At 34.8% G+C, this 15,453-nt stretch overlaps 1 protein-coding gene across 1 annotated transcript in view; it reads right to left on the bottom strand.

The window, feature by feature from the left end:
- LOC124363353 (glutathione S-transferase 1-1-like) overlaps window positions 1-14,894 on the bottom strand; it is a 35,973-nt gene extending 21,079 nt beyond the window's left edge. Inside the window, exons 1-2 of the mRNA XM_046818602.1 lie at window positions 14,741-14,894; window positions 2,700-2,865 (exon numbers count right to left, since the gene is read on the bottom strand). Coding sequence (XP_046674558.1) covers window positions 2,700-2,840 — 141 coding nt within the window. The 5' untranslated portion in view covers window positions 2,841-2,865; window positions 14,741-14,894. The remainder of the gene's footprint in view (window positions 1-2,699; window positions 2,866-14,740) is intronic.
- Window positions 14,895-15,453: the final 559 nt, after the last annotated feature.

Below are 15,453 nucleotides of genomic sequence, written 5' to 3'. Positions count from 1 at the left end.
AGGAAAATTTTTTTCTGGTTGGTCGAAACAGCCATCGTAAACGCGTATTTGTTGTTCAACATGAACCAAGACAAAAAAGTCAGACAGAGAAAGTTTCGAAAGGAGCTCATTAAAGGACTTGTTTCTGATGTCAGAAATGTCAAGAAACGTGGAAGACCATCAGACATACAGGATGAAGAGAGATTAAACGGAAAGTTGCACATAATTTGGCCCATGGGGCCTGGTAAATCTAAGGACTGTTTTGTGTGCAGTGACCGAAGTGCTGGAGGATCAAGGAAGCGTACCAAGTACATATGCAAAACGTGCACTGTACAGCCTGGTTTGTGCATTGGACCATGTTTTGAGCAATACCACACAGCTAAAAAACTCAAAGTTTAAAAAAATACACCAGATAGTTATTATTGTTTTAGTGTTTTATACAACAAAGATTTCATGTAAGCTCTAATCAATTTCATTTAATTAATTATTAACTGTATATTTTAATTTTATAAATAACAATTATTATTAAGCCAGAAAAACATCTTTATTTTAAATAAACTTCATTGATATAACTAAAACAATACTTTGTTGTTTGTAGTTTTAGTGTTTTCAATACAACAAAGATTTCATGTAAGCTCTAATCAATTTCATTTAATTAATTATTAACATGTATATTTTAATTTTATAAATAACAATTATTATTAAGCCAGAAAAACATCTTTATTTTAAATAAACTTCATTGATATAACTAAAACAATACTTTGTTGTTTGTAGTTTTAGTGTTTTCAATACAACAAAGATTTCATGTAAGCTCTAATCAATTTCATTTAATTAATTATTAACATGTATATTTTAATTTTATAAATAACAATTATTATTAAGCCAGAAAAACATCTTTATTTTAAATAAACTTCATTGATATAAGTAAAACAAAGTTTTCAAACAAATGTGTTTGCTTGTCTTGAAATGCCTTGTACGTCCATTTCAGGTGAATGTTGATAAAATAATTGCGAGCTGATGACACCAGCCAGCCAATATGGCGGCCGAGTTGCGACAGACGAGTGAGCGGCCACTCACGGTGGCCATGCGACCTGAGAGATCTGTGCAAGCGAGAAATAATGCAAGTTATGTAAGTGTAGGGCACGGCCACTGACAGTGGCCATTCGAGTGCAAAGGGTTAAAAAAGGTAATTTAGATAAACTACCTTCCAATATGATAATTTGTGTCACAGATATGAAAAGGATATATGAATATTATCTAGAAGGATAAGGCAAAAGAATATCTAACAGGGAAATTGGTTTAGAATGTTATTTTTTAAAACAAATCTTTTACCAATGGCTTTCCTCCAGCGGTTCAATTCTTTGATTATTCTGAAATCACTGCCCAACAAATTTCTTCTCTTGATAGTCTATGTTACACCAAGGACTATGTAGTCAACAAGAAAAAATCTGAGCTAGCAGTGTCATCGGAAATTCTTTAAGGAAAATCAGAACTGGCTTGAAACACAAACTTTGAACAAGTTTTCTACAAATCCAATAAAAATGATACTAGTATTAGGCAAGTAGCTAGAATAAAATTTTTTTTCTAATAAATATAACTGTAATGCCTTAGTTGATAAAGCACTGTTACAGTTATACAAACATTTCTTTAAACTTTGGTTAACTTAAATCTGCTCTGTGTAATAAATATTACAGTACGTTGCATCAGGTCCTTTGATATAATGTATAGGTTCATTAGCTGAGTTAAGAGAAGCCCATCACTAGAGGGGCTGGAAAAATTTCACTTTTGTCTGTCTATTTGTTAGTCTGTCTGTCTGACGATATCTGGAGTACAAACTGACGTATAGAATTAAAATTTTCAATGAAACACCATTTCTATACGAGGAACATTGAGTTCGATGATGATGCATGTCATTCCCCATCTGGACTGAGTACTAGTGAACATTTTCCATTGATCTTATGTGCAAATATGATGGCTATGAGAAAATCACAGACTGAACAAATTCGTAAACAGACTTGAGTACAATCATATGACATTTTAACAGATGATATTCGGTGGATCAGATGGTAAAACTTTTGTCACATTCTATGAGGTCTTTCTATACTCATTAAATGAGTTTATTTGTATATAGAAAATATAGAGTTAAATCAAGGCGCATGTCCCTCCATAGGATTTGACTAAGCAGCATTAGCACAACCTATAAGGGTGATATGTTCAGAACAAATTAACCTATAAACTTTAAATTGGTCTATTTTGTGCTTATCACTGTCTAAGGATTCTGGCACAATTACTCTTCTGTCTCTCCATTTGTTTTCCACTGGATATCTCAAGAATTAATTAAGCCACAGACTTAAAATTTTGCAAGTAATATCTTAGGCAATGCAGAGATTAATGATTTTACTTTAAACTTCATTTCTACGTAGTTTGATGATGGTGCATGTTTATTTATATGTTTTGTTTACTGTAATTTAAGTCTATCACTCCGCATGCTAGCACAGTTTCTCTTTTGACTGCCTGAGAATTGTAAAAATCTTTTTATCTGATTCTCTGTCCGCAGGACATCACGAGAATAAAACAAACTTGAAATTTTGTACCCAACGTCTGTAAAGCCCATTACACAACACATGGTGTTGCGTACTGCTACTTCATTTATTACTATTCTGTTATCTATTCCAACTTCATACATTCTCATAAACACATCTCAAAAATACATGACTTACCTTTTCATACTCTTCTTTCAAATGCTCTCCCTTAGGAAAATTCACTTCTACAAGTTTGTAATCAATCCCAAAGTGTTTCAAAGCCATCATGACAGCTAAACTAGGAGGTCCTTCAGGTACATAGTAGAGGATCATCCCCATGGTAATCACTCACACTGTGGATTCCCTGAAGAAAGAACAAACACATAATTTTTCAAATGTGATCCGTGTCTTTATTTTCTTTTTTATTTAGACATTATTATAATTATGTAGGTTTACGTTTTCATTACAAAGCAATAATCACAATCAATTTTATATTCACATACATTTTACACACATATCACATTCTTATTTAAATGAGGAATACATTTCCGAACCAGTCTGTTGAAGTTTAATTCCCCCCTTGTGAACTCTTACTGAACAAAGAGACGGCCTGGAATCTCTAGTATCTGAGAGTATGATATCAAGGTGATTAAGACAAATTATGAAAAAATAGCACCAGAGCAACTTGTGTCAAAATATTCTGATGGTGGTTTAACGTTTTAATCCATTCTGCCCCCACAACTAAGTTTGCTGTTTTAAGTATATGAAAAATTACTGACCCATCTAAATATCAGAGAATAGCTGATGGTCAGCAGCAATACTACCTCAAATTTCATCAGACTATTTTGATGTGAGCTGCTCTAGTCAATCTTCTGAGTCTTTAGGAATATAATTATCACCACACCTGCCTGCGAAGGGAAACGCACAAGTCACTGTTCACCCACAGCAGGACATTAAAAGACAACTAATCATCCTGCCTATTGTTAAACTTGTGACCTCACAGTTTAACTTTATTAAACGTGATTTTAAACATAATCTTACTCATTTAACACTTCTTACTCTGCCAAAATGATAGCAATAGTACAATGCTTTAATAACATCCAGAGATGCAGCCATTAAACTAATAAAACTTTATACAAGATAACACTTATACTGTGATAGTTCAACTATCATCAAACCAACTAACTTTAGTACACTTCAATATGTATATGTATACACATACATACATTAAATTTGTATAAATAGCAATAGCCTAATTTGATTTCAATAAACATTGAATTACAAAAAGTACTTGAGCTGCCGGCTCCCACTACACCACAGAGTTAATTAATAGCCTGGAGACACCCTGTTAACTGTTTTTGTGATGAAGTAGAAAACCCAAACTCGTAATACATTTTATGGCATGAAAATTTCCTTTTTGTGTGAAATGAAATGAAATGAAAATTTGTTTATTTAAACAGGCAAAGTTAGGGCCTCATGGCCCTTTCTTACACTTAACCTGTCTGATCAATAAGCAGAACAATAAACAACATGACAAATATGAACAAATATTAACCAAATTAATATTGAAACTAATATACCTTACTAAATACATTAAATCAAACATTAATCTAAACACTAAAAAAATTATAAATATGATACTTCTAAATAAAAATAAATAAAAATATAAGTATACAATCATGACACAAAATAATACTACAACTTCCATCTTTAATAATAACCAAAAACTATAATTAATACCTAATAACAATAATTTATAAATATATAATAAGAATATTTTTGAAATAAATAATATATATGCAGTTTGTCTTACTCACACTCCTCACACACAATGCCAGCACCACACCCACAGACCCCTAGGACGGACCCGCCCCGACCAACCGTTCATGGTACAAACGTTTCAGTGCCGCCACAAACCGCCGATCTCCCTCAATGGAAGTGATTTCTTGGGGGAGGGAGTTCCACAGACGACAACCCATCACTTGAAAAGATCTATCAAATACTACAGTCCTGTGTTGGGGCATTCTTAAGGTACGAGAACCAGAGCGAGTGCTTCTTACACTATCATGAGATATAAATTGGAAATAGTTTGAAAAATATTTTGGAAATCCAGATTGTAAAATTGAATGAACTAAATTTAGTATTTTGATTGATCGTTGTTCTTTTAATTTCAAAATATTTCCCTGAATATAGTACGGTGTAATGTGTTGGTCTCGTCTCACATCATAAACGTAACGTAAACAGTAGTTTTCAGTCCTTTGCAGCTTCTCACTAAGTGCTACCGTCATGTCATTCATCACAGAGTTGCAGTAATTGAAGTGTGGAAGTACTAGTGATTTTGTCAACAGTAGTTTGATCCGTTCAGGTAGAAATCTTTGTAAGCGTTTCAGTGAGTGGACAGATGCGAAGACTTTTTTACATATATCCCTCACTGCTTCCGTCCAAGTCAAATTCGAGTTAAATGTCAAACCAAGATTTTTCACTGTTTCGTAGTATGGTAGAGTAGTTCCGTCAATAATTAAGGATTCAATAGTGTTCGGGTCCAGAAAGTTCCGTAAACGTGTGTGGCATATAAGTATTGGTTTGGTTTTTGCATGGTTTAGTGTAAGCCCATGGTTTCCACACCATAAAACAATATTTTTAATGTCGTCATTCATCCCGTTGATGCAGTCGTTAATGGAGTTAACGTCAAAGTGCAAGTAGATTTGTAGGTCATCAGCGTACATGTGATACCTGCAGTATTTGAGAACTCTGTGAATGTCATTTACATACAGTACAAAGAGTAGGGGACCCAGGATAGAACCCTGAGGCACCCCACAAGTAACACACCCCCAGTCCGAAGTCACGTCAGCAACCTTGACACACTGCCTTCTTTCTGACAGGTATGATCTCAGCCAATTAAGAACATGATCAGAAAACCCTACTACCCTTAATTTAGCTAACAGTAACTTGTGGTTTACGCTGTCGAAAGCTTTAGAAAAATCAAAGAGAGTAAGAATTGTGCCCTGTCTATGGTCCATGGCAAGTCGTATGTCATCAGTTACCTTTAGCAGTGCAGTTTCAGTACTGTGGTTTGTGCGAAAACCAGATTGGTAGTCACTTAATATGTTATAGTTAGTCAGATATTCAGTAATTTGACAGTGCACTATTCTCTCAAGGCCTTTAGATAGTGCAGGTAGAATACTTATCGGCCTGTAATCCGAGCATGACACTGGAGCTGAGATCTTGTTGAGGGGGAGGACAAGGGCAGACTTCCATTGAAAAGGGAAAACACAGCTTCTTAATGACGTGTTGAAGATTAAAGTAATAATAGGGAGGACAGCAAAGAGGATATTTTTAATGAGGCGTATTGGAATACCGTCACACCCAACAGCATTGCTGCGGATACGGCGTATAGCCCTCAACACGTCACCCTGTATCACTGGCTTAAAAGTAAACTCAGGATAATTTCGCCTGTGATCAGGTAAGTTATGAAGATAGGTTAAGTAGTCATTCACTTGACCTTGGTTGATAGTTGGACTACAAGAAGTGAAAAAGGTATTTAATTCATTCAATGGGATATGGACCTGATGTGATTCACGTTGCTTTCCCACCCCAAGGCTTTTAACTTTTCGCCATAAGTCGCTTGACAACTGTTTTCTGTTCTCAAAAAGACTTCGCGTGTATCTCAGTCTGGAATTGCGTAGAAGCTGCTTAACCCTATTCCTAAGTTCACGGTACTGGTCCATAAGTATAAGATCTTGGGAGCGCCTCGCTCTCCTGTACAGACTGTCGCGACGTGCCATCAGACTGAGAATTTCGTTTGTTATCCAGGGCACTGGACGCCTTTTACTAATACGCTTTGTCACTATAGGTGCATGTTTGTCATAAACACCCATGATGGTTTTATTAAAATCATCCACCATATCATCTACAGATTCAAGGTTTTCAAGGTTTTGCCATGAAATCATCAAAATATCAGACATAAACGCAGCCTCATCCATATTTTTAAAGTCTCTGTATTTTATGAATCTAACTTGAGCCTTAGGTATATTTACAAAATAAACACAATAGATTAGGTCATGCTTTGATATGGCAGGGACTGGAAGTTGCCCATGAAGGACGATATGCTGTGGTTCTGAAACAACCATAAGGTCAAGAAGAGTGTCAGATCCGGCAGTGTGGTGTGTCGGTTCCAGTGCCAGATGACCAGTCCTAGGCGGGCGATAACACACTCCCAGTAATAGTACATCCGAACCAGACAAGCCAATTTCAATGAAAATGAATTCGGGCCTGGCCGAGTACTCAGATGGAGATAACGCAAGCTGTTTACATCTCAAGCCCTCCCGGACATAAACCGAAACACCTCCACCTGTCTTTCCCAGTCTGTCGTTCCGCTGCAGAGTATATCCGGGAAGGGCCACCTCACTTATACGAATACTCGGCTTGAGCCACGTTTCCGAAATGCCAATCAGATCAAAATTTTGAGGTCGAAATATTTCTCTGATCTCATCAATATGCCCCCTCAGCGACTGAGCATTAATATGTGCGGCTTTCAAGTGTCTAGGGTAAGGCGCTAAGGAGCTAGATAAGATATCAGCTGTGGAGGGATGAGGCGGGGTGGGGAGGGGGACCTCTCGGTCGGCGCGGCGACAGCTGTGCGGACCCGCTATCCTGGGTCCACAGTCCACGGTGGCGCGACGCGGCCGCGGCACTGACATACCCACACACACTCATCCACTCAATAATGCTCTTAACTATTTTTACCTGAGCCAAAACACAGTTACATGCTGTACGGCTCCTTGTGCGAAAATAAAATAAAATAAAATAGGGGTGCAATAATAAAATAATTATAACAATGGAATACAATAATAAAATGCTGTATAAAACTAAATGTTCATAAATTTATATAATTAATTACGGTAGTCGAAATAATAAGATACTAACAAAATAAAGAAGATTTTGTGCTAACACAAATGAAAAAGAAAAACAAAAGTTATTTTCCCATGTAGATCGCAGTGTTGATAATGTTTTCTATTTAAAATCATTAATGGTTTATTACATGTTTTTTTATGCTATTCAAAACCGAGTGCAGTGTAAAACACAATATAAAGTAATAACACGTACATTACCATATATATATATATATATATACAAACATATATACATAATAAAAAAGGAAAAAAAATCAAGCCTTACTTTTACTTTACCTATAGAAAACAAAAATCATAATAAATTATAAATAGTTTTTAAATTTAAAAAAAAAAATGAAATACTTCTAATTTAAGCTACTTTAAATCAATAGGTTACTTTACGTCCGCCAACCTTGTAGCCTTGCCTTTGTGTCCACGGCTGTCCACCCACATAACTCGGCGGTCGCTGGTCCAGCAGCTGCGCAGCCCATGGACCTCGACCGCCCGCCGGTACACCTCTTGGCGCCTCGCCGTCAGGTCCTCGCGTACCACCACGCCGGTACCCTTCAGTCTCTTCTTGGCGGCGTAGACTGCTCGGCGGTCCCGGTGGCTCACGAAGCGGACGATTATTGGCCGAGGCCTGGTTCTGCCGTCAGCCGCTGGAGGTTGAGGTCTTCCAACCCTGTGGGAGCGGCTGATTGACGCCTCCGTCATCTCCAGCCCCAGCTTCTCCTGGCAGAGCTTCACAACCAGGGCGTCGGTGTTCTCCCCCTGTTCCTCGGGTACACCGTAGACACGGACGTTGCTCCGCCGGGTGTACTGCTCCAAGTCATCCACCCGCTCCGCGTGCGCCACCTCCATCCTCACCATGTCCGTCCTCAGTTTTATCAGCTCCTCGCTGAGTCGGCTGATCTCTTGATTGGCTTTCAAGAGCGCAGTCTGGACAGCTTCCTCGACCACAACCTTCAGTTTTGCCACAAGGGCGTCAACGGCGCCGGCGTGAGAAAGACATTCCCCCACGCACGCCTCGATGGATTGGTGGGCCGTAGTCGGGGTCTGTTTACCTCCAGGCATCGGTGAAGGTGAGGCGGACGGATCAGATAAGGAGCGCTCCAAACCTTTCTTATCAGTAGATTGTAGAGGCACTCGCTTGACCTTTGATCCTGACCGAAGACCAGGCGGAGACCGGAACATTAATGGCTTAAATTAGGTTTTCTCTCTCTACAGATACGGGAGCACTTATTGGTTCCGATAAGACGGTAACGTAATCCAACACTGTCACGTACGTATAGTTTTCAAAACATAAAAACTATTAGAACCCGTCAAACGCGATTAAAAATTCAGGAGCCGACGCACACACGTGTTCTAATGCAGGTTCATCCCCACTCCTCTCTGTGTGTGGCTTAATGACCTCAAATGCCCCAAATTCTAAAATTTTTTAGGACAGCTCAACATTTTTAAATGTAAACCCCTATCATATGACTATTGAAGGTCCCACCCCTCCCCCCTCTTTTTTAAGGTCTTGGTAAAAGATACTGCGCAAGTTAGAGGTCTCTATAAATACTTTTTGTACGCAACTTCAGTGAAGCCTGTTACGTGACACATGCTGTGCTGTACTCCTACCTTGTATTATTTTATTATAAATGTCAAAAAAAGATTCATACATCTTTCAAAACTAGGGTCGAATCATCAATTTCTAACCAGAAATAAAAATAAACTGTGTGTGGCAAATCACCTACACGCCAGCATAGTAAGTAGCTCTCTGTGCTTGGATCTTCAGTAGGCCTACTACTGCAAGAAACTCTCATGTGGTCAAAATGTTATAATAAGCTACCTCCAGAAATACTGCACAAAATAAATATTTATATAATCTATAACTGAATTTAAAATATGCCTGTAACAAATATTATTATAAACTATTGTACAACTAAATGTCTAGCAATAATACATGTAGTTGATACCTTCTATACTGGTCTAGGTTGAGTGATGCCAATTAGAGCACTTGGCCTCTGCTCTGTAAAGCATCTGTCGCAGTCGACTTGTTAAATTGGTACATATTTTTTCCGAATCTGGGGCATCCGTATTATCTCATAGGTTTCATTTGATTGAACAAATTTAAAAGTGGCAGGAAAACTTCAAATTATTTGTGGAGGAAATTCGTAGTCAGAAGAAACTCAAACTGTGAATAACCCAATATCAAACATGAAAAAGACATATGCCACAGTCAGTGGTTTGGAGTCAGAAGTGTTTTCCAGCGATATCAGATTTTGATTAAAAAATTAACTCAAATGATGATCATTCAAGAACCTTATGGATATAACGACTTTAGTTTCAAAACGTAGATCTATTAGTTATAAATTGTCATCCAAACATGGAAAGAATATTATATATTTATCCCTCATGCCTATACAGAGAGAATAGCACTGTTCTTGAAACGTTGATATTCTGACAGTGAATTAGTGAAATCTGAGGTTCTGCTGCTAGGTAGATAAAGTTATCATTTTTCCTTTTAATTAATTAAAAATATATTATTCTACCCAATTTTCATACTCCTTCTAAGGTTACCAGTACTTTTTTATACCAAAATAAAATAAGACAAATTCTAAAGATAAACAAAGTTTATTCTTTGAATAAAAAATAATACTAATAATGGGACAAGAAAGGCTTCTGTACCACAACATCAACATTCTTAATCAGAACATTGCAACCTGCAAGAATAGGCATATTATGATAAGACCCTCAAGAATTTTGATTTGTTACCTAATAGGTGTGTGTGGCAAATCACCTACACGCCAGCATAGTAAGTAGCTCTCTGTGCTTGGATCTTCAGTAGGCCTACTACTGCAAGAAACTCTCATGTGGTCAAAATGTTATAATAAGCTACCTCCAGAAATACTGCACAAAATAAATATTTATATAATCTATAACTGAATTTAAAATATGCCTGTAACAAATATTATTATAAACTATTGTACAACTAAATGTCTAGCAATAATACATGTAGTTGATACCTTCTATACTGGTCTAGGTTGAGTGATGCCAATTAGAGCACTTGGCCTCTGCTCTGTAAAGCATCTGTCGCAGTCGACTTGTTAAATTGGTACATATTTTTTCCGAATCTGGGGCATCCGTATTATCTCATAGGTTTCATTTGATTGAACAAATTTAAAAGTGGCAGGAAAACTTCAAATTATTTGTGGAGGAAATTCGTAGTCAGAAGAAACTCAAACTGTGAATAACCCAATATCAAACATGAAAAAGACATATGCCACAGTCAGTGGTTTGGAGTCAGAAGTGTTTTCCAGCGATATCAGATTTTGATTAAAAAAATTAACTCAAATGATGATCATTCAAGAACCTTATGGATATAACGACTTTAGTTTCAAAACGTAGATCTATTAGTTATAAATTGTCATCCAAACATGGAAAGAATATTATATATTTATCCCTCATGCCTATACAGAGAGAATAGCACTGTTCTTGAAACGTTGATATTCTGACAGTGAATTAGTGAAATCTGAGGTTCTGCTGCTAGGTAGATAAAGTTATCATTTTTCCTTTTAATTAATTAAAAATATATTATTCTACCCAATTTTCATACTCCTTCTAAGGTTACCAGTACTTTTTTATACCAAAATAAAATAAGACAAATTCTAAAGATAAACAAAGTTTATTCTTTGAATAAAAAATAATACTAATAATGGGACAAGAAAGGCTTCTGTACCACAACATCAACATTCTTAATCAGAACATTGCAACCTGCAAGAATAGGCATATTATGATAAGACCCTCAAGAATTTTGATTTGTTACCTAATAGGTAACAATTTAAAACTCACCAACATAGACCGATGTTATCTCCATAACATTGTTGGACTCCATTTTGATCAAAATGGAATTACCATATAACCTATTCAGTTAATAAATTAAGTAGTCTACGTTATGCTCTCAGCATTCTGTCACAGTGCACATCTTTAGTAACATGCAAAGCAGTAAATTATGCCTGCGTAGGATCTGTTTTAAGATACTGAATTGTTGTCTGGGGTGCACAGAATAACTGTAAAGAAATATTGGTTGTATAATTAGGACAAATTGCTAAAAAAAAATAAATTAAACTAGTTGTCGACCATTATTTAGGCAGTTTCAGGTATTGACACTAACAGGAATATATGTATATGAAGTCATAAAGTTAGTGTGTGATAGCCCTGCCTTATGTTGAGTTTACCTCTACACACCAGTTTTATACTAGGAACAATATGACATTTCAGTATCCCACCATAGTCTCTCCCTATTTGAAAAAGCCCATCATATATGTCTTTAAAATTTTTTAACGAAATACCTCCCCATATCACTTACCTTAATCGAAAACAACTGTTAAAGGCTTTAAACGGTAAGTTTACACTACCTCCTTGCAGGTACTCCTTGGATGAAGTTGAAAGTTGGAACTTTGCTGCACCCTCCTGTTTTTAAAACGTTTTAATATTTTAATTTGTCTTTTTTATTTATTCATATTATATTATCTGTTGGCGTATTATATTATAGGCTGTTGATACAGTGCAGATTGATATACAAAATATAATTTAGCTTTAGTTAGGATAGTTTATATTTTGTCTTTGACGATGCACCTGAATTATGTACCTTGTACCCATATAATACGTAATGTGCAAATAAAGGATGACTAATGACTAATCTCAACATCTACTACAAGTTAGGGTCAGACTAATTAATTTAATAAACTCTCTGAAAGTATGAAAAATGTGATAACCCAAATTAATATAAAACTTGTCTCAAACGCCTTTTGGTGTCTAATGTGTTTTACTCTATTGATGATTTCATGATGACCCACTGGAATATTTGAAAGTGCTGGGTCTGAAGTCAGTAATACTAAATCTAAATATATCTATATAAAATTGTAAAGTTTGACTGTGTGTCAGTCTCGTTGCAGGACCTGTTTATACATTTTAAAAATTAGTTCACAATTACAATAAAAATGTATATTATGAATATATTGCGATGCAATAAAGGATTATTGTTATTATTACTTTTATAATTATAGCTACTATCTAGAAGCATTTTTTTTTCGTTTGCTACCAGCAGTACAGAATTATAAAAAGCTAAACTTAATAGAATGATTAAAGCATTCAGAATTTAGATTTAAGAGGTATAAACATTGCAAAAGCCATTGTGTCCATATTTGGACCATCAATTTTCTCATATTTAGCCTACAGACCTGAGACAAAAAACTTTTTATGTGAAAAATATATTAAAAAGTGTCCACTGTCTCTTACAACATATTTTTTTATAGCTTATAGGATTAGTCTAATGGATTAAAAAAATATGTTTAAGTGGTAAATTCAAGATTTTTTATACTTTAATAAAATTTAACAACTAGGTTTATATATTTAATTAAAATTTACTCATAAAGCTGAACTTACGGAAATGTTTACTTTCACCACGTTACCTAAAATAATCCAAAACCACTTACAAGTAATAATTTCATAAAATAATATATGTTCATTTCTAAAAAAATTTAGGGGTTGCAAACCATATATTGCACAAAATTATTAAAGTGTTTAAATTTTAAGTTAGCCTATATCTCAATAAGTCCATCAAACTAAGGGACCGGAAGGAATCGGTTTTTCAGGGAAGGGAAGGATAATAAACTAAGGAGGAGATAACAGGGTTGTCAACATTAATGCGAGAATTTCAGCTAAAATATTAAGTCTACCACTACATTTTAAGATAATTTAGGGGTTTTTCGATATTTGTTTCTGATTTTCGTAATTTTGGTCCTATTTGAAGTAGCTCAACTTATTTGGGATTCTCCACATTGTTTTTCCTGATTGGTTAGATTTGGTTGCGTAGTCATTTCCAAAAATAGTTGTTGTTTATTTCCTTAGTGATACTAGTAAGTGATGTTATTCTGCATATTCAATGTAAAAGTTAGTGTGTTGTGAGTGTACTTTAAATTATAACACCTATTATCGTGTCAGAATGTACTGAAGTCATTGTATTATTTTCTTTTACTTTGTAATGCGAATTAAAATGATTTGTACACATCGTCAGTAGCTAGCATTGCCCTGCTATGTAGTATAATGTGCTTAGATGAATTTTTAATATTTTTAGCTCTCAAGCATTAGTGATCAGCCTTTTGGAATTTTATATTTTATTGATCGGTACTATATGAAGAGATGTTTTTTGATCATCGCCATCAGCACAAGCCTGCTCTGATGGTTGAAGGTATTAATGTACACCAGTTAAACTACCGTACTAATAACTTTTATAAATGAAAAAAATACTGTGGCAGCAATTGGTTTTTCCATGGTCATGTACTATTCTTATTTAACTCATGGTTTAATGTTTATAACTACATTTGATTCAAACATATAGGCTAATATAGGAAAAGATGAGATTTTCATTTCCATATACAGAACATAAATGTCCTTTCTTTGTTTGTTTACAGGTAGTAAAAGCAAAATTACAATAATTTGTAAAAGTCACAATTCACGGCACTTGACCAGTTGAAATGAGCAACTTTGAAAAATTCCATATGCGCTACTATTTTTTGTAGAAACTTCAAAGTTAGCCTACACCAATGAAAAGTTCCACTTCTGGAGTTAATATGGTCAATTATATATTTTTATGTAGGATTTATAATTGTCACCCGCAGATTTTTAAAATTATGTCTTTATTTGAAAAATTACAAACAAACAAAAGTTTCATTAAGTCAGAATCATCTGTTTAATTTAATAACTTTTTTAGAACTATTTTCAGAAAGTACAATATGAGTTTTAATGCTATTTTTTAAGGTTTTGCAATAATTTATAACAGCTAAAACAATAATACTAACTTGTCCTAGCCTACATAAAAATAAGCTATTTATAAGCAGTGATTTTACAGATGTTTAAAATAAAAGTGAAGTTTTGGTAATTTTTGTAAAGTTTAAAATAAGATCAAGATAGTATAAAAACTATTATGAGCATTTAAAAAAACTAAGTGTTTCTATAGAAACCATTTCAAAACTGTTATATTCTGGAATTAATTCGAAACCTGTTTTACTACTTAATACGATTTTATTTGAAACACGAAATGTTCGTGTGCAACAGCGACTAAAAACTTATTCCAGAATATTTTCCGACATTATTATAATCTATGGAATGTACAGATTGAAAAAATCCATGACATTTAAGGGTTTACCGCATTATGTGCAATATATAAACAATTTAGCGAATCTCTGCACAAAGGCAATAATCGCGCCAGGAAAAATTCTGACTGCGGCTTTTAAGGTTAAGCATTTTCCTGTTGAAAGACCAACAAATATTGTGAACTTATTCAAAGTAAACATTTACCTGTGCTTTGAAAAATGTTATGACACACTTGTTGATTACTAAAAGTGATGCAAGATACAGAAATTACAACCATACAACATTCGTCCCACTCACCTAATTAAAGACTGCTCAAACTCAAACTCAATGAGATAGAATGATAGTGTAATCGGCTTAACGTAACAGGAAAACAACAGACTTTCCGCATGATAACCGTTATCCCCGCAACGTGTTGCAAGAAACTCCTGTCATTTTACACAACTAGATAACAACAAACAACGAATTTTCGGTAAGCTTGATCTGAAAACAGTCAAAGCGGAAAACAAGACATTTTCAGCCCTTACTTGAGCAACGGGGTTATTGATTGAGTTGTAATGTGTTATTTCATTTACTGAAACATATCAACTTACAGCTCTACAACACCAGGTTGTTTATATATTTAGTGAACAAAATAAATTGTACAGATTTACTATGCCTATGTGTGTTATACATATGATGTATAACGTTATTATTATGTGTGTAATTGTATACTTATATAATTACAAAAACTTAAGTTAGTTTTTGTTATGTATTACTTATTTTCATTAAATATTTTATTATATTAGTAGTTTTTTTAATTGTATAATCAATTCTCAATTATAAAATTAATCAGTCATATAATAAAACCAGTTAAGTTTTATTATTTTTTGCAATGTTTTATGGGTTTAATAAAACTGTGTGTTTACTTTTGTAATTGA

Source organism: Homalodisca vitripennis, chromosome 5 (assembly GCF_021130785.1).
Source record: "Homalodisca vitripennis isolate AUS2020 chromosome 5, UT_GWSS_2.1, whole genome shotgun sequence".
In the NCBI taxonomy this organism is placed as follows: domain Eukaryota; kingdom Metazoa; phylum Arthropoda; class Insecta; order Hemiptera; family Cicadellidae; genus Homalodisca; species Homalodisca vitripennis.
This window is presented reverse-complemented; position numbering and strand designations above follow the sequence as displayed.